The sequence below is a fragment of the Xenopus laevis genome, chromosome 3S (assembly GCF_017654675.1).
Source record: "Xenopus laevis strain J_2021 chromosome 3S, Xenopus_laevis_v10.1, whole genome shotgun sequence".
Lineage (NCBI taxonomy): Eukaryota > Metazoa > Chordata > Amphibia > Anura > Pipidae > Xenopus > Xenopus laevis.
The window spans coordinates 108948958-108968833 of NC_054376.1; the positions used below are offsets into that span (position 1 = coordinate 108948958).

The 19876-nt window shown below is 39.1% G+C and overlaps 1 protein-coding gene across 3 annotated transcripts in view; it reads right to left on the bottom strand.

Annotated features, from left to right (window-relative positions):
- Positions 1-19876, bottom strand: part of arhgap26.S (Rho GTPase activating protein 26 S homeolog) — a 318698-nt gene that overhangs the window by 190117 nt on the left and 108705 nt on the right. For all 3 annotated transcript variants that reach the window (XM_018256176.2, XM_018256175.2, XM_041588729.1), the window contains exon 12: positions 2285-2321. In XM_018256176.2, coding sequence (XP_018111665.1) covers positions 2285-2321 — 37 coding nt within the window. The remainder of the gene's footprint in view (positions 1-2284; positions 2322-19876) is intronic.

The following is a 19876-nucleotide window of genomic DNA, read 5'->3' on the forward strand; positions in this document are numbered from 1 at the left end:
TCTGCAGACATAGCCAAGGCTATATTTTTCACAACCAGTAGATCTTATCAAAGTGCTTATATTTTGGTATCCCAGAAAAACTTAATTATACGCCAAGAATATGCCTTTCTTGCCATAAAGCAAAGTAGAGAGTGAAAGTAGCTAACTGATGTATTCAGTTGCCATCTGATTGGGCAAAGGTTGCCTGCAGAGGGTCTTCTACAAAACAAAGGTGTTTATTTCCTCTTTAGACAAACAGATTACGGGCATCAACTCATTTTACAACTGGAATCGGCAGGCAGATAAATACCTGTCAGATGAGACATGGTTATGCAGATATGCCCCATAGGGAGCAAAATAATTGTCAGGTTTTGACGAGCAACGATAATTTAAAAAAAATGAAATATTTCAGCTAACTATAACCTCCGGGGCAATACCTAAACGCACCATGTGTCAGAAAATGAAAAAAGAAATCTAAGACAGGTTTAAAAGAACAGTTAACCTCAAAGTTAACTTTAAGCAATCATTTGGTAAGACAAATTGCAATTGTGTTTGTTGCCATTTGCCTTGCTTTTCTTCTTCACTTGCAATTAGCAATGCTGATTTTTGCATTCATTGACTCCAGCAACTGGAAAACAGATTAAAGGAGAAACTTATTTTTTTTTTTTATCATGTATAATGCATGCAAATGTATTTCTAAGCAACTTTACGATGTGCATTAATTAAACACTTTGAAGGATTTCTTTTTAAATGTACGTCTTGGTTATGCAGGTATGACCCATAGGGGCAAAATGATCTACAATGGAAATGACCAAAAATGGAGCAGTTTCTGTTATCCGGTTTAGATTTTTCCTTACTGAAAAAACAGGCAAAAAAACATGTTCAGCACAAGCCCGTTTCATTAAAATTGTGTCGAAGGAGATAATAAGCAATAAGGTTTAGATTAATAATCTATTGGACGAGTTTTATTCAGCAGGAAAAGTTATATAAAATACGTGTTCTTTAAAAGGCATAATTGGTCACTTGATAGTTTGCCAACTGATGTTGCTTAACATCAAACAAGTCTAATGTTCAGGGTCCCTTATATGTTTCTATTAAAAAGCGAAATGACTCATTCCATAAAGAAAATGGTTGGCTACATACAAATCCCAGTGCTTGGCTGTGTTATCCTTGGCTGCCCTGATAATTAGGGCTTCTCACGATATAGCTTGCACAGAATATCAATGTCCAGCTTTTTCCAGGTCCCTGTTGTTTACTCCGTTTGGGCAACAAATAATATTTCTGCAATACATGTGAAACTGGCACTGGGCACAAAGGCATTTAGGTTCTAAAAAACATGCGCTTTCTGAGAACTCATAACAAAACCAAGTAACTAGCACACGTTATTTCCCTATTATGTGCCACTATGCAACAAATAAGGCCACCGTTTACTTTTCACATCATTATTTCTCTATTCACTATTTTGAGTGACATCATCATAATTAAATAAGTCAAAGCATAAACAACTAAATTACGCCGTTGTGAATCATGGCTTGAAATGGTTTATCCTACTGGAGATCATTCATTAAAAAGGCCCAGCATATAATATGGTACTGACACAGTGAATAAAACCCGCCTAGCTTACAAACAGGTCCTGGCCCATTTTACACTTTTTGGCATGCGAATACAAGAATGTGACATTGGCAGAAAACTGGGGCTCTGTGTTTGGGTATAATCCACAGTTCATTCCTGCAGCTGGAAAAAGGTGCTCGTGTTATAGCACGGCAGATATTTAATTATTGTAATTAGGAACATCTTAATGTACGAAACACTAGAAACTACCCAAGATGAGGTTTAAACCACAGAATACTGTTTCCATTCTGTTCCCCCAACCAGGTTACCATTGGACATCAGCATTTGGACTTCCTCTGGATCAACTAGCAGTTAGGCAGGTTAAAATATAGTTCAAAGGTTGTGTGCATACTGCACACAGCTAACAGCTAAACAAGAACCATTATGGCCGTATTCAAATCAACACGAAACACAATAGTAGAATTCTGCTTTTATTTACCAAGTATAACTTTGGTACCAAGAACATGGCACTATATTTTTATTAAATTGTTTCATTCATTATAAATGCATAATTTATTGACTGATAAACACTAAGAGAAGAAATTTCACCCTACTAACCTAGAAAGTATTCGGTGCTGAATATCCTAGGACAAGCTGCTTCTATACCTACCGTGTGCAAGTACCCAGACCTCAAGAGCACTTTTATATCAGTAACAGTCTTTTTGTGTTTTTTTCTCAAATAGTTTTTACTTACTTCCTTCGCTTTGACTGTCCTTATTTGAATTATAAACCTGCAAGAAAGAGACAAAGAATAGAATTAATATATGTAACTACATCTACATATATCCTTGGATTGCATTAAAGGACAAGGAAAGTCTAAAATAGAATAAGGCTAGAAATGCTGTATTTTGTATACTAAATATAAACATGAACTTACTGCACCACAAGCCTAATCAAACAAATAATTTATGCTTTCAAAGTTGGCTACAGGGGGTCAACATCTTGTAACTTTGTTAAACATCTTTGCAAGACTAAGACTGTGCACATGCTCAGTGTGGTCTGGGCTGCTTAGGGATCGTCATAAACAAAGCTGCTTGAGTTCTGCATGGCTGGGAAGTAAGGCGGGGGCTCCACCTGCTGTTCATAAGTATGATTGTTTCCCTGCTCAGCAGTTAGGGACCATCTGACAATTCCTATCCACAGCAGGTTTCTTATAAAAACGGTACACATTTTTTAATTAAAGTATATTGGAGATAGGTTTCTTTTCATTAAAGAAAGTAAAAATGCAATTTAATTTTTTTGCCTTTACATGCCCTTTAATGCATTATGTAACAAAGATGACAGTTTTGGCACATAAAGGCCATGACATGATGTTATCTGATTTCATATCTTTAAGCATCTAAGTAATGTATGTTATGTTGTATCCTTTCCCCAGGTTCCTTAACTCCTTTGATCTTTTTTCTTTCTTAAAAAAAAAGAAATGCCCCTTGCCCAAGGCTACAAATCATTCCATGAAACAGTCAACTTATGAAGAACCAGTGAAGCAGGTGAACCCCTGCTGCCAATGTCACTTAAAGGTTTAAGAAGCCCAGGGCAGAGATCTCTTTGGATGGATCCCCACATACCCAAGAAATGGGTGATATCATTTGCATAGAATACAGAGGGCTATAAAGAAATGGTCTGGGCTTACTAAAGTAGACATGAGATACAGGTGTGCCCCACTGGACAAACAGCAATGGGAACAACTAACATTTGAACACAAACTATACCAGCTTTTTTATTATAAAGATCCCTTAAGAACATATATTCCGACAGAAAATGAAAGCGAAAAAAGAAGAAGATTAAAATGGAAGAAGTAAAAAGGATTGTAATCTTGAGGGGGTCTACCATTTATGGGGCATGTGTCTATTCAGTGTTACAGCAGATACAATTAATGATGGCAGCATGAAGCCTTACAACCCTTAGGACTGTATCAATACAAACAGCTTGAGAAACGATTCTGAAAATCCACAGATGTGATTGTGTTAGTATGAATGGCAGTTCAGCTGAAAGATGCCTGAATTTATATGCTACTGTGTAGCCCCCTTGACAAAATAAAGCCACCTAAATAACTGGTGGAGGTGTAAAATAAAAATTGTGAATGACCCTTTTTTTTAAACTTCAAATATTATCTGTTTATATTTGCAACCATTATATCTGCACACAGTTCTTATCCATATTGCTTGCCATTGCAAGTCTATGTATACAAACCTACTGGTCCTATAGCTATTATGGCAAGTAATACCTTCAACAGCTGAAGCAAAAAAAAAAAAGAGCTAGACATCTAGATTTTACTTGTCTTTAATAATTTATGACCATAATAAGGTGCCCATTATATTTACACAAGTCCCAAACAACCATAAGTCTATGATGGCACTACCTGGATGATCAGGTAGTATATAGCTCCATCTTCTATCCCACATCTCACTATTCGTATTTGTATTACTACCAAATTAAAACAAAGAAGCAATACTGCCTTGTAGTGCTTTGGTCCTTGGTTTGATTCGAGCCATGGCACTCTCTTTAAGGCGTTTGTATGTTCTTCCCATGTTTGCATGGGTTTCCTGTAGGTTCCTGCCACACTTCAAGAACACACAGGCAGCTTAACTGTATCTGGATAAAACGGGCCCTATTGTGTGTGAATGTGATAGGGACCTTGGAGTGTAAATTCCACTGGGGCAGGCACTGATGTGAATGATGTATAATATCAGTAAAGTGTGGTGCTTCCTTTGGACTGGGCCTGAGAGGGTAAGTAACTCACTCAATTGTAAATGGTTTTACCACAGGTAATGTGACTATTGACAACCAACCTTCTCTGCCCAGAGACTACGATGAGCAGAGGCTAGCTCAATTACAAGCTGGTTCTGAATAAGCGACCAGCTCTTGGACTCTTTATGTGAAGTTTTTCTTTTGTTCTTTTTTTTTTTTTTTTTTTTTTACAAAGACTGGCTTGTGAGTTGTGCATCTGATTGCAATGCGATCCCCCAGCAGAGTATCTTACCTATGGATAAATACAGGCCAAGATAGTGGTGAGGTTACTACTAGAGTACACTTTCAAATGCCCATAGGATCCCTCTACCTACATGAATGTATGTTATTAAGGGGATACTGTCATGGGAAAACATGTTTTTTGTCAAAACACATCAGTTAATAGTGCTGCTCCAGCAGACTTCTGCAATGAAATCCAATTCTCAAAAGAGCAAACAGATTTTTTTATATTCAATTTTGAAATCTGACATGGGGCTAGACAGGAGGAACAGTGTTTATATTACTGAGTGACAAGAAGCCTGGAGAGAGGGGGGAATAGGTCCGGTATGAGAGAGCAGAAGGATCCGGCTTCTTGTGCCTGGCAGGAGTACAGCAGTAAAGAGTGACTAAAGTTTATCAGAGCACAAGTCACATGACTGGGGGCAGCCGGGAAACTGACAATATGTCTATGCCCCATGTCAGATTTCAAAATTGAATATAAAAAAATCTGTTTGCTCTTCTGAAAAATGAATTTCAGGGCAGAATTCTGCTGGAGCAGCATTATTAACTGATGTGTTTTCCCATGACAAGGAATTGTTGAAAAGCAGGAAGTAGTATTCTGGCTATTATATTAGACATCCAGTCACTCAAGCCTTTATACATTACATTTTTGCCCAATTAACTATATTAGAAACATTTTTTATTTTGCACAGCCTATCTATTTATCCAGTTTTTATTTTTACACTGAACTGTTCCTTTAAGGCATATCCCTACCCTATCTGTATTATTACTGTAAACCACAGTAACCTGGCTATTCTGGTGTGCAGCATAAGTGCATCACAATTCAATTTCATAAATAATTAATGAATACAGCATTTTTGCTCTGAATTTTATTATAAAGTTGCTTTATGTGCATACATACATAGTCTGCACACGCCATTAATACTTTGGAGGCAGCAAACAAAGCCATCCTGGTGGATCACCTAGAACTGGGCAGAAGCTAAGCACAAAAACGCTACCCATTTGCATTCACTGTTATACACCCTTAGTTCATTGTTGGGAGGCCCATCTCCATATTACTGATTGATTACTAGAGTGTGATAATACTAGTACCAGATCATCTGTGCCCATTGAGGAGGACTACTGTTTTGAGGTGTGGAGGGCACCCACTGTCTTTGCTCTCTCCAATGAAAATGGTAAGCTGGGAGAACGTGGCATTGCAAAAAATTACCCTGAGCCAGGGCACTTTTTAAAAGGAAAGGAACACCAGCCCAGGGTACCAGCAATTAGAGTCAAAGTGGGTTGCCTAAATAACTGCACCCCTAGTGAGTCAGGCTATGGAGAAAAAAGTACTTTGAAAGAATTAACTTTATGTTATATGCATCCGAGATGGTCTGTCTGTAAAATTGTCAAGAAAATGATGTAAATAGCAGATAAAAAGCAATCAAAACAATCATGGGGTATTGCACACAACATTGAGTATCTGTATACCTTATAATGGAACTATTATCTCCATGTATGCATTCCTATTTATCAATGTCTTCTTTCGTGCACTCATAGGCCATACGATCAAAACTGGATGTTATCCAGAGGAAGATAGACAAAAAAGAAGAGGTGCTGCCAGAAGTTGCTTGTTATTTATTTTACCATTAACTCACTTCCAGGTTCTGACACATTTCCCGCCCGTAGGCTAGCCGTCATTTAATCCCATCTACACTTTGTTACACATTAAAAATAATGGATTCTCTGACTTGAAGCTCCTTTGTTTTTCACGGAATTATGGGAGGGGGTTGAATGAATCTGCCAGTCTAAAGGGGTGCAGAAATGGTCCCTTCAAGTCAAATGCTTTCCTTTCCGTGAAAAGAAATCTTTGTATTCTGAGAAAATGCCAGAAGCATTGCTGTAAGATGCTTTAGACGGTTATTTTTAATTGGGCCTATGTGGGCTATTTGAGCCTTCAGTTTAGTCTGTTCTACCCACAAAATATACCAAATCCCCCCCCTCCTTAAAGTGGTAGTAGGTGTTCCCAAACACTGAAGTCCCCTTCTCACTAAAGTTTCTACAGCAAAGCATATAACCTGCAGCAAACTCAGCTCAGCAAATGCCCATTTGTTACAACAGACACAGATATGGAGTGGGTATAACATTAATACTTCATGCTATCAGGATACATTATACGTCCAGTGCCATCTGTAGTCACAATATTTTGGAAGCAAATAACAACACTGACATATGTTTTATTTTTTTGTCTTACAGAACCCATCAACAAAAACAAGAACAAATTCTTGTTACTGAAGAGCAACAACTGATTCTCAAAAAGCAGGTAAAAAAAAAAAAATAAAAAAAATAAAGATTTTAGAAGACTCGGGTAATATACAATATCTCTCAACTGTCAATACTATATTGCTTACAAAAATTGAATGATGCACAAGGCCAAAATATTAGAACTACCATGAAAAAATATAATAGAAAATTGAAACCAAAAAAGAAAATAAACTAATGTTCACAGGAGGGTATACAGACGGTTTACCCCAGTCCCAGGGTGCAAATCCACAATAGCATTCCAATAATTGCGAGTTCCTCCAAAAAATAAAGTGTCTCAGCCCAACATGTCCTAATAAATATTTTGTATTTTTTTACATTTATTGTTTACTTTATTTCTTGGAGGAACTCACAATTATTGGAATACTATATTGCTTACTTCAAGTCCTTAAAAGGTATACTGTCATGGGAAAACATGTTTTATTCCAAAACGCATTAATAGTGCTGCTCCAGCAGAATTCTGCACTGAATCCATTTTTCAAAAGAGCAAACAGATTTTTTTATATTTAATTTTGAAATCTGGCATGGGGCTAGACATATTGTCAATTTCCCAGCTGCCCTCAGTCATGTGACTTGTGCTCTGATAAACTTCAGTCACTCTTTACTGCAAGTTGGAGTGATATCACCCTTATCTCTTCCCCCCCCCCAGCAGCCTAACAACAGAACAATTGGAAGGTAATGAGATAGCAGCTCCCTAACATAAGATAACAGCTCCCTGGAAGATATAAGAACAGCACTCAATAGTAAAAGCCAAGTCCCACCGAGACTGATTCAGTTACATTAAGTAGGAGAAATAGCAGCCTGCCAGAAAGTAGTTCCATCCTAAAGTGCAGGCACAAGTCACATGACTGGGGCAGCTGGTAAACTGACAATATGTCTAGCCCCATGTCAGATTTCAAAATTGAATATAAAAATATCTATTTACTCTTTTGAGAAATGGATTTCAGTGCAGAATTCTGCTGGAGCAACACTATTAACTAACACGTTTTGGAAAAAACATGTTTTCCCATGACAGTATCCCTTTAATGGTGGAAAGGGTATTGCATTAGTGCTTTATTCCAATTGTCCCAAATTAGATTCAAGACTTTGCCTATATAGAATTGAATGGAAAATTCAAGTAATTAGAGCTTTGAAACAAAATATATAACAACATTTATTTGTTTCTCAGTTTTCCATCTGTAAATAAACCAAGGTCTAAGCTTTATTACAATTGACACCACCCACAGGGAACTAGACTGGCACCAAGTGATCAACACAATAATAAAATGGGCCATTTGAGGTGGCTAATGGCTAATATTCTATAGACCCAAATGTTTATGTAGGGGACTGGTAAATTAGTCTCCCAGTATTATTTAGCAGGCAGTCCCTAGTGTTATAGATGCCTAACTGGGTCCTAAAATACAGTTAGGAGGGGGGCCTGTTTCCTTATCCTGATTAAAGCTATGCCCCTTGGTGTTCACACAGTGACCAGTAGATGACACTGTGCTAAAGTGTAAAGTCCTGGGCAGCCATGTGCTCAGGGTCCATTTTGTGCCAGCTCTGGCCTGAGCAGGTAGGCAGAGTATCCAGTGGAAGCAATTTCAATTATGGATCCGCACACACCAATTTTCTGCAGTTTTCTTTAATTTTTATTCACCACCAATATCAGGTCAGGTCTAGTTAGGATAGGCTACTCACCTTAAGAGGTCACTCTAGGAGTGACAGATAGACAGGATATTTAGCTAAGCAGCTTGAGGCTCCTCCGAGGATTGTAAATGGGATTATGATCCCTGGTACCAATTGCCCAGAAGTAGGGACTAAGTGTACAGACCTAGGGATATAGAGATTCCCCTCAGGTTCAACTTAAGGAAAAGGCTGAAAGCTGGGTGTACCCCAAGCAGCTGCTGTACATGTTCTCTTCTCTGTGGGGACTGATAATGACCAAAGGTGCTGTGAGTATATGCCTATCCACTGTTGCTGTATGATCTTGTTTGTTCTGTGTGTTCACTTCATTGTGGATGCTCCTGTTCAATAAATATGTTTTCTGGTTAAGTAATAAGAACCACTGACGCTCCCACATAATATACCCTGCACCCAATCACAGTTGTACTACACCCTGCCTCCACACCATTTGCGAGGGCTTACTCAATAATAATTAAGGTCTCATCCGGGGGAAACAGTATTGTGAGTGGAACTCATAGTAGAGGACAGTGCACTCAATTTACTATAGGGCTACATTTATATCCTAAAAAAAAAAACTTTTCAAAAAGGGGTTTTTTTTTAACCCTTTACTTTCATTGTTCCCTCAGAAGACCATTCCATAGTATGTGGCAAACTGAGCTGTGAGGTTTTTTTTCAAATTTTTTCTCCTCCAAACTATGAACACTTTGGAAATCCTCCAAGATGCTTCTCCCATTGTCTTCAAGCTAAATTAAAGCCTATTCCATTAAGCCAATGTCTTGTGTCTTACCCACTTAGTAGGTTACAACAAGATTTGGATCTGGAACTCAGTGGTCAGATCTGCTGCAAGGGATTCCTATGGTGACATCACCCACCCCAGTGATCTGAAAAATCTATAAAACTAAACTGTATTTAGCTACAGTAACTGCAATTAATCATTCAGGAGATACCATAAACATCGGCAATCTTCATGAAGTCAAGAGTAGCCAGACCTAGAGGTTCAGTTTCTTATGTAATCAGGACAGAAAAGAAGTAAAAATACAACTGTTTCAGGATAATAAATATAATATTTAATACTGGAAAACTAAAACAGTGGGAGTTAAATGAATTTGCTGCAAAATAAATGTTTAGCTTGGAATGCAGTGCAGCTGCTGTGCTCTTGGTTGTCACCAAGGTTTTTGCCATGGGTAAAATTCTCAGCAGATGTGTGTGTGCTGAATGCCAAGATGTCCTCACATCTACACCACTGCCAGGCTATAAAGTATCAGTTTAAGAAAGTCTGATGTAACTCTGAAATATATTGCCCAAGTAAAAACGTGAAAGAAAGAGGAAAAAATAAGTATACGTTTTCCATGTACACTAAGTGATCCATATTAATAACAGCCCTTCATACCATTTAAAAACACACACACACACATCTCTATTACTACAGGTCTCCAGACTTGTGCATAGTGATGTCAGTTATAAATATTTTCCCATGAACATGATGAAAGCTTTGTTACCGTTTTTTACTAATCCTGAAGGGCTACAGAGAATATGGTCCGTCGTTGACCAAATTCAGGAACTACCCGTTTAATATTCCAAAGGGGGGAAAAAACATTTAAAGGGGAACTAAAGTCTAAAATAGAATAATGCTTGAAATGCAGTATTTTGTATACTAAACATAAACTTACTGCACCAGAAGTGTAATTAAACAAATGATTTATGCTTTCAAAGTTGGCCACAGGGGCTGTCATATTGTATCTATGTTAAAGGGATACCGTCATGGGAAAACACGTTTTTTCCAAAACACATCAGTTAATAGTGCTGCTCCAGCAGAATCCTGCACTGAAATCCAGTTCTTAAAAGAGCAAACAGATTTTTTATATTCAATTTTGAAATCTGACATGGGGCTAGACATATTGTCAGTTTCCCAGCTGCCCCAGTCATGTGACTTGTGCCTGCACTTTAGGATGGAACTACTTTCTGGCAGGCTGTTATTTCTCCTACTTAATGTAACTGAATCAGTCTCAGTGGTACTTGGCTTTTACTATTGAGTGTTGTTCTTAGATCTACCAGGCAGCTGTTCTCTTGTGTTAGGGAGCTGCTATCTGGTTACCTTCCCATTGTTCTTTTGTTAGGCTGCTGGGGGGGGGAGAGGGGGTGATATCACTCCAACTTGCAGTACAGCAGTAAAGAGTGACTGAAGTTTATCAGAGCACAAGTCACATGACTGGGGGCAGCTGGGAAACTGACAATATGTCTAGCCCCATGTCAGATTTCAAAATTGAATATAAAAAAAATCTGTTTTGAAAAATGGATTTAAGTGCAGAATTCTACTGGAGCAGCACTATTGCTGATCAAGTCACTATAACAAATGTGTTGCACAGATAACCTAAATGCCTTCTCTCTGCATGTAATGGCTGCAAGCTACAGTTAAAAGAAACGTGCTATTCTTTGTGGCTTTCATGCAGCTATGTAAGTGGTTTACCGAGTCTCAAGCACACTGTAGTGTTTACCAACAGCAGCAAGACCTACAAAGAGGCTAAACGCATTCAGCTCTGCATTCATAGGCCTGAGGTCAGAAGTGACGCACATTGTAAAATATTTCCTCACTGACCACATCATGTGCACAGTCTTATGTGTGTCACCAGTGGGTGGTGTGACAATACACTGGTGTCTTATGGAGCAATACAAGAGCAATACAAGTGCCAGTAAAAAATATTTTTAATCCTTAAAGGGATCCTGTCATCGGAAAACATGTTTTTTTTTCCAAAACACATCAGTTAATAGTGCTGCTCCAGTAGAATTCTGCACTGAAATCCATTTCTCAAAAGAGCAAACAGATTTTTTTTATATTCAATTTTGAAATCTGACATGGGGCTAGACATATTGTCAATTTCCCAGCTGCCCCTGGTCATGTGACTTGTGCCTGCACTTTAGGGGAGAAATGCTTTCTGGCAGGCTGCTGTTTTTCCTTCTCAACGTAACTGAACGAGTCTCAGTGGGACATGGGTTTTTACTATTGAGTGTTGTTCTTAGATCTACCAGCAGCTGTTATCTTGTATTAGGGAGCTGTTATCTGGTTACCTTCCCATTGTTCTTTTTTTTTGGCTGCTGGGGGGAAAAGTGACCCCCATTTGAAAGCTGCAAAGAGTCAGATGAAAGAGGTAAATAATGAAAAAACTCAAAAAATAATAATAAAGGCCAATGGAAATGTTGCTCAGAATTGGCCATTTTGTAAAATAATAAAAGTGAACTAAAAGGAGAATTCAACCGTTTACCAAAAAAATCCCTACCCCCACCCCACATAGACCCCCTCCCTCCTCCCCGCAGCCTAGCTGCCCCCTGGGAAAACACCCCTAACTTTATACTTAGCCCTTGGTGCAGATTCAGGCATCGGAATTCCACGCATCTTCCGGGTCTTCGGTAATCTGAGTCTGAAACCGGTGAAGCGGTGCATGCGCAGTTGGAGCAATTTACCAGTTTGCGACAACTGCGCATGCGCTGAAAGTAGACAGAAATTGCCGAAGAGCTGGAAGAAGACAGGAAGACCCGTAAGATGGCTGCGGTGAACTCCGATGCCTTAAAACTGCACCGAGGGGTAAGTATAAAGTTAGGGGCATTTCCCAGGTGAGATTTGAAACCAGACAGCATTGTCTGGAGTTGTACAGCACAAAACAGCTTTTCTGGGTTTCAGACTTCGAAAACCAATCAAAACTCTACTGATAAGTGCCCCAAAATGCAGAAATCGCTGTTCATTATGTAATTGCCCTGCAAATATATCATTGTCCCCACCTCTGTTAATGCCATTAACTTACACTCTTATGTCACTGGACGACATTGGTGTTATGATTTTAATAAATAAATATATATATATATATATATATATATATATATATATATATATATATATATAATATATTATAGTACAAACACCTGCACTCTGTCCACTTTTTCTCCAGGCCGGGTGCTCGGTCAAAGTCTTTATATATGCATAGAATGGACCAGCACACCGTTTTCTTCAATCAAACGCGTTTATTCAATACACACTGTGCATCCAACGTTTCGGCCCGCATCCGGGCCTTTATCAAAACGTTGGATGCACAGTGTGTATTGAATAAACACGTTTGATTGAAGAAAACGGTGTGCTGGTCCATTCTATGCATATATATATATATATATATATATATATATATATATATATATATATATATATATATATATATATATATATATATATATATATATATATAATGCACATGTTCCACACTCCGAAATACAAAGGCTCAACCTGGGTGCTAATCCGAATAAAAATGGATACAAATGGAGGGTGGCAGCACTCCAAGAATTTTGCAACAAGATAAGGTGTCAAATAAAGCAAGTTTATTAAATCCGACATTTCAGTTCCGTACAGGAACTTTCTTCAGGGAAAAAAAAGAAAAAAAGTTCCTGTACGGAACTGAAACGTCGGATTTAATAAATTTGCTTTATTTGACACCTTTTCTTGTTGCAAAATCCTTGGAGTGCCGCCATCCTGCATCTGTGTGAATGTGTGTGTGTGAATGTGTGTGTGTGAATGTGTGTGTGTGAATGTGTGTGTGTGAATGTGTGTGTGTGAATGTGTGTGAGTGAATGTGTGTGAGTGAATGTGTGTGTGTGAATGTGTGTGTGTGAATGTGTGTGTGTGAATGTGTGTGAGTGAATGTGTGTGTGTGAATGTGTGTGTGTGAATGTGTGTGTGTGAATGTGTGTGAGTGAATGTGTGTGAGCGAGTGTGAGTGTGAGTGTGTGTGTGTGTATACACACACACAAAAAATAAGAAAATGCCCCAGCACTCATATCAGTACACTTGTGTAAGGTCTCGGTACTCGCTCCTGTAGGAGACGCCGTCTCATCCCCATGTAATATACAAAAATAGAACAAATGAAGCAGCACTCGAATGTTGCAAAAAGTGTAGCAATGTTTCGGACAGACTGTGTGCCCTTTATCAAGCAAAATGAACCACAGCAATACACAGGTGTGACATTTTCAAGGCAGTAAAAAGGAAATTAGCTCACAATTTGCATCTCCATTAGTCATTATAATAATGTATACATATTCATAGATACAAAAAAAGTGATAATCCCTATTTATCCCGTTGGATACAAAGACTTGAGTTTATTAATCCACTATATCTCCCTTCTCTTCAACTTTAGTTCTTTATACCTTCCTCTTTTTAACGTTTCCAGTACCATAAATCTTAATTGATCTGCAGTATGCCCCTTATCCAGAAAACTTTTGATGCAGGTGTAGCGCTATAATAAACTGGCTTGTGCTAGGGCAGTTTAGCTACTTTCCTTTGTGGGCTGAGACCACAGATGAGCTCTCTTTCTCAGGGGTAAGCCCTCGCAACGCGGTGGAGGCAGGGTGTAGTGTAACTGTAACTGGGTGCGATAGCACAATGATGGGCGCCAGTAGTTCTTTAACGTTTGAACCAAGAACTGTGTTTATTGAACAATAGCACATAGATCATTTAGCACATTGATCCACAATGGAGTATAGAACATACACAGCAGCATAAAGGAAGCATATACTCACAGCACGTATAGGCTGAATCCCCACAGGCTAGGGAATATACAGCAGAGAGTAAATTGACAGCATGTGATGGGTATTGCCCGGTTTTCAGGATATCTTCCAGTGGCAGACTAGGGGAATTCCTACCATCCCTATCTCAACACTTAGTTCCTTACTCCGGGTCAGTAATACCCTGGGATCTTAATCCCTCTAATCTCCTCGGCGGAGCCTAGAGCTGCTCAACTAAATAACCTCTCTATCACTCCTAGCGTGATCTATAAACGAGTATAGCTGTCTAATTACTAGGGCCAAGGCGCCTAGGGTCGACACTACCCATTCCCTTCCGGCCTGCTTGGTTGGGCTAAACTTTAAGCAACGGACCCAGAGCACATGGTTCCTAAACCTTTTATACTCTGGCACAGTGCCATCTGGTGTACACTGTGTGAATTGCAGGGGTTACATAAGCACAAGGTCCCCATAAGGACCCACTGAGGTGTCCATATTACTAGGGATGTGCCTGTCTGTAATGTGTAAGGGTGTCTAAGATTTTCACATCCCTACACAGGTAATGCAGTATTGTCCATATTAATACTTGACAGTCTTGAGAAATACGTGACTTTACCATGGGTGTGGTCTCACCTATATAGATGAGACCACACTGACATGTCAACACATAGATAGCAACCTTGGAGATACACCTATAGTGTCCATATATATATATATATATATATATATATATATATATATATATATATATATATATATATATATATATATATATATATATATATATATATATATATATATATATATAGTTTGTGTGTGTGTGTGTGTGTGTATTATTTTTGGGGGGTGTAATAACAAACTATATGAAGCTTTCACACACTGGAACAGTCAAAGTGCATCATCTAAGTTTGCAGGCTCCACATGGGCAATGCCCCAGGCTTACAGGATGGAATAATGTGCCACAGGAATCTGTACAGCAAGAAGTGCTGAACTACTGAGTTTATAATAAGGCTTTAGCTTTTGGCTAGCCTCATTATGTATGATAAACATGGTGACTTAGGTGAACACCTAAGATGGCCGTAGACGCAAAGATAAAGTCGTACGAAACAAAGGTTCCTACACTTTTCGGACCCTGTGGATCATTAAACATTAACTACACCTAATAGGATCAATATGGATTCATGCAGCTTACCTACCGTCAAGTACAAAGTACAGTTTTATTATTACAGAGAAAAGGGAAATCAATTTAAAAAATGTGAATTATTTGCCTAAAATGGAGGCTTTCCCATAGTTTGGCTTTAATTAGCTTTCTGAATAATAAGTTTCCAGGTAAGGGATCCCATACCTAATTAGGAATGCACCAAATCCACTGTTTTGGGATTCTGCTGAATCCAGAATTCTTTGGCCGAATACTGAACCAAATCCAACCCTAACTTGCATATGCAAATAAAAGAACGGAGCATGCAGAATGCGGAAAAAATTGACATTTCCTTGTCCGAGTGACAAAAAGTCATGATTTTAAGGATTTGCATTCAATTAGGCCATGCTCTTGGATTCATCTGAACCGAATAATGGAAACTCTGCCTGGCTGAAGTTGCTAATCAACATATTAAAGAAGTGCACCAAACCCAGAGTTCTAATTTGAGCCAAGCCCACATTTCATTATTTGAGCAGGAAACCCTCCAAAAGCAGAAGTCGGCTGGGATAGCAGCCAACCATCTGGCACTTACCCTCGGCTTTGTTATATAAGAAATATTTTATAACTGTATGTAAAAAAAGTGAATATAAAATAAATAGAACTGAAGCTGTCAGCCCTATTCATCAAGACTGACGCTTCAAACATAAAATGTAAGGGAAGGTGGAAACAAAGTAAGTGCAGAAGGCTCACACGGCAATCATTTACTGTAACTAAAGGCCAAGTCGTCTGGAAAAAATGATTTTTATTTTCTCACATGGCATCGAGCAAATTTGAAACTTCACGGGCTGTTTCCACTTTGATGCAGTGCAGCAGAAGTTGGCAGCAAAAAAAAAAAAAAAAAAATCCAGATAGAAGGTTCAGAAAGCAACTACATTTAATAAAGTTTTTGGAGTCAATGCCTGCGATCCTTACAGAAAATAAGAAAACAAGTCTGGGGGAAGAAATTAAAAAAAAAAAAAAAAAGCCTTCCTCCTGTGAGCGTGCCACACACGCATATCTGCAGCTTACTGTAAATCAGGCAGACACGGAGCAACAGGCAACTGTAACCTAATTTTAGCAGATGAGCAGCTCCCCTGCCCTATAAATACCATAATGTGATCACAGTTACCGCCAGGAGTGATATCTATACCTCTTGCTAATTCAATCGTGTATCCTTTACACCAAAATCAGATTAAAACTGTGACCAGCAAAGAGGGGGGGTGTAGAGCTTCCAGCAAGTATACGGCTTGTAGAGAAATCTATATTAGAGGAAACTCATTGGCTTGGGCAGGAACTCCCTGTAACCGCTGAGCAACCCACAGGCAGGGAGTTAGCACGCACAAAGCTCTCATAAACACTGTCATTCATTATATACTACATACACACTTTACTGCTGCTAGTGCTCACAGCAAATTCATGACTAACAGAAGCCGAAACCTTTTTTAACTGTTCTTTGCATTACTACTGCAGGAGTCATGATATATCACTGAGTGTGATGGATATGTGATGAGGTGCCACATATAAATAAATGGCCAGAGCTGGGTCGACTTTTGCAACGAAATAATAGGTTTAGCACTAGTGATGGGCGTGGTGTGAATTTCCGTGTATCCACCGGCAAATAAATACGCAAAACTGCATCGAAAAATTTGCCAGTGTCAAAAAACTTTGGATGCGCGTCTGAAAAGTCTTTCACATCAAAACTGTTGCGCGTCAACACAATTCGGACGCCCATTGGCTTTAATGCACGAGTCAAAATTGATGAGGGAGTCATAATTCGTGTTTCCCAAATTTGTTGCTGTTTCGCGAATTTCGCCGGAAATTTTTCAGCGAAACGGGACAAATTCGCCCATCACTGTTTAGCACCCATCTGTACAAGTATGGGAATTGTTATCCAAAAACCCATTATCCAGAATGTTCTGAATTACAAAAAGGCCTTCAAAAACGTTCTTGTTTGAAAAAAAGTAGGTTGTTTTTTTTTTTGTTTTGTTTTTTTAATCCCTCTCATATTTGTTCTGCAACTAAGCAGATACAGTGCAAAGGTTTGACAAAATGGACTTAGAACTTCCATTGTCACCCAAATGTAAAACCAACTAGTAAAATATTAAACAACACGCAGAACAGGATGAAAGATCTTACTCTAAACACACATATGCTGTAGCTCCAAGGGGATCACACTGAACTATATAAGTGAACGAAAGATCTGAATCAGGAATGGGAGAAATCTCATTTTAATCAGCTGAATGAGCTCCATGGCATAACCATGTTCAGTCGTTGTCTTACTTTACTTTAAACCAATATCCTTAAAGAAGAAGGAAAGCTACAGAGGCATTTTATTGGCAATAGATTAGCTGCAATAGTACAAGCTAAAATGCTATATTTATTCTGTAGAATGTTTTACCAAACCTGAGTAAAAAGCTCTAGAAGCTGTTTGTTTAGGATAGCAGCTGTAGTATTAGCTTGGTGTGACATCACTTCCTGCCTGAGTCTCTCCCTGCTCACTTATAGCTCTGAGCTCAGATTACAGCAGAGAAGGGAGGGGGAGAGGAGCAAACTGAGCATGCTCAAGCCCTATCCCTGGAGGTTTAAGCTGAAAACAGGAAGTCTGATACAGAAGCCCATGTGTACACAACAGAAGGAAAGAAATGCGGTGTTTCTTTTGACGGAAGACTCAGAGCAGCATTACTTTGAGGGTTTACTGGTATATTTATTTGGACCTTTCTTATAAGGCTTACTTAGTTTTAACCTTTCCTTCTGCATTAAGGGATCCATTTTTATTAAAAAAAAAACAAAAAAAAAAAAACAACAACAACATATTCATGTTCACCTGCTTGAGGGGTACCAATGAGAGATTTGCCCTGAGCCCACTGGCACCTTAAAGGCAAACTAAACCCTAGAAATGAATTTGGCTATGAATGCCATATTTTATATATTGAACTTACGGCACCAGCCTAAAGCTTCAGCATCTCTATAATAGTAATGATTTGAGCCTTTTGGGCCTTGTATTATGACATTTATATTCTAATACTGTATATTGTGCGTCAGTCCCTAAGCTCAGTAAGTGACAGCAGCACAAAGCATGTGCAGTGAATCAGCAGAAGATGGGGAGCTACTGGGGCATCTTTGGAGGCACAGATCTTCCCTGCTAAAGGGCTGCGGTGGACTTGGGCTGGTATAGAAGCTCAAAATATGCCTTTGTACTAGGGTCGCCACCTGTCCGGTTTCGATCAGGACAGCCCTGGTTTTTGAAGGGCTGCCGGGCCCGGAACAGGATTCTACAGTTGACGTGGTCATCGGCCAATCGGCACATCATAACCCGCCATGCTTACACAACCCACGCCCGCAGCATCACAGCTCCACCCCCATTGCATCACAGAACCGCCCCCTGCCTGAATTCAACAGGGACAAAAGGTGGCAACCATACTTTGTACCCTTCTCTTTCATTAAACTTCAGAGACACACTCTGTAAATTGCCGACGGGATGGCACCGAGTGCTTCGTTTTCCGAAGTTGCCCAAAGTTTCCTCATGAGGCAACTTCAGCATTCAGAGTGCCATCCCGCCGGCGATTTACATTCAAGCCGACGGGAAGCAGGGGAGGCAGTTCGGGGAGATTAGTTGCCCCTAAGAAGAAGAGATTTGTCGCCAGGCGACTAATCTCCCCAAATCGTAGCGTATGTCTCTGCCCTTAAAGTGCCCCCTGTAATAGTTATTTACCTGATTTGCATTGTGCATATGAATATAGTGACATTGTAAACTTGCAGTATTACATTATAATCAGCATGTCATCCTTGGAATGTATAGGACAGCTGCATTATACATCCCTACTTTGCACAAAAACATCTCTACCATTTGCATGACACGCTTTATTTTTTTCCCATGGCAAACTGTAACTGTAATTAATTACAATCTTTCAAAGCCCAATTCAGCCCCATTTTTGCATAGCACCAGGCAGCGTGTTAAATATCAGTATTCAGATATATAATCATTTAATAGAGTGCCCAATATTAGACAATAAATGATTCATTAATACCATGCCGCCCGTGCAAACTCTGCTTGTCAGTGACAATTCTGTATGTTGGCCAAATTGATTTTCTCTCTGTTTTGTTATCTTATGCTAGAAAACCAATAATATTGTCAAGTAATTGAGTTGGGAAAGCAAATCCCTGAGAGAACAGGAAAAACATTTTAGAAGTTCATTTTTTTTGTACAATACAACCCCAGTAATTGCTATGGTAACATATTTGCTTTCAGTATTGCACTCCATGTAGACAAGCCATGTGATTTTCCCTTTGAATGGATTGAGAAGACTCAGTAGTAGTTCATGTCTGAAATGCATTTGCCTATCATCTGTGCCTTGATTTTACATTGAGATCGGTGCCCTCTCTCCTGGCACAATATCTGGCAAACATTGTGTGTCTGTGAGGACAATGCAGGGTCAAAATTTGACAGAAAAAGAGCAGAACTGGCATTTAGAGTCTGCACATGTGGCCTTTGCATTTATCCTTTATGTTGTGCTTTGATTTTCAGCTTTTTTTCCTAAACACAAAACAGCAACGGACGGGCAAGGAAACAAATGCCTTTCTAAGTGGGTGGGCCCAGTTTAGGGAAGAGTGGAGGAAAAAATATAAAACATCTCTAAGCGA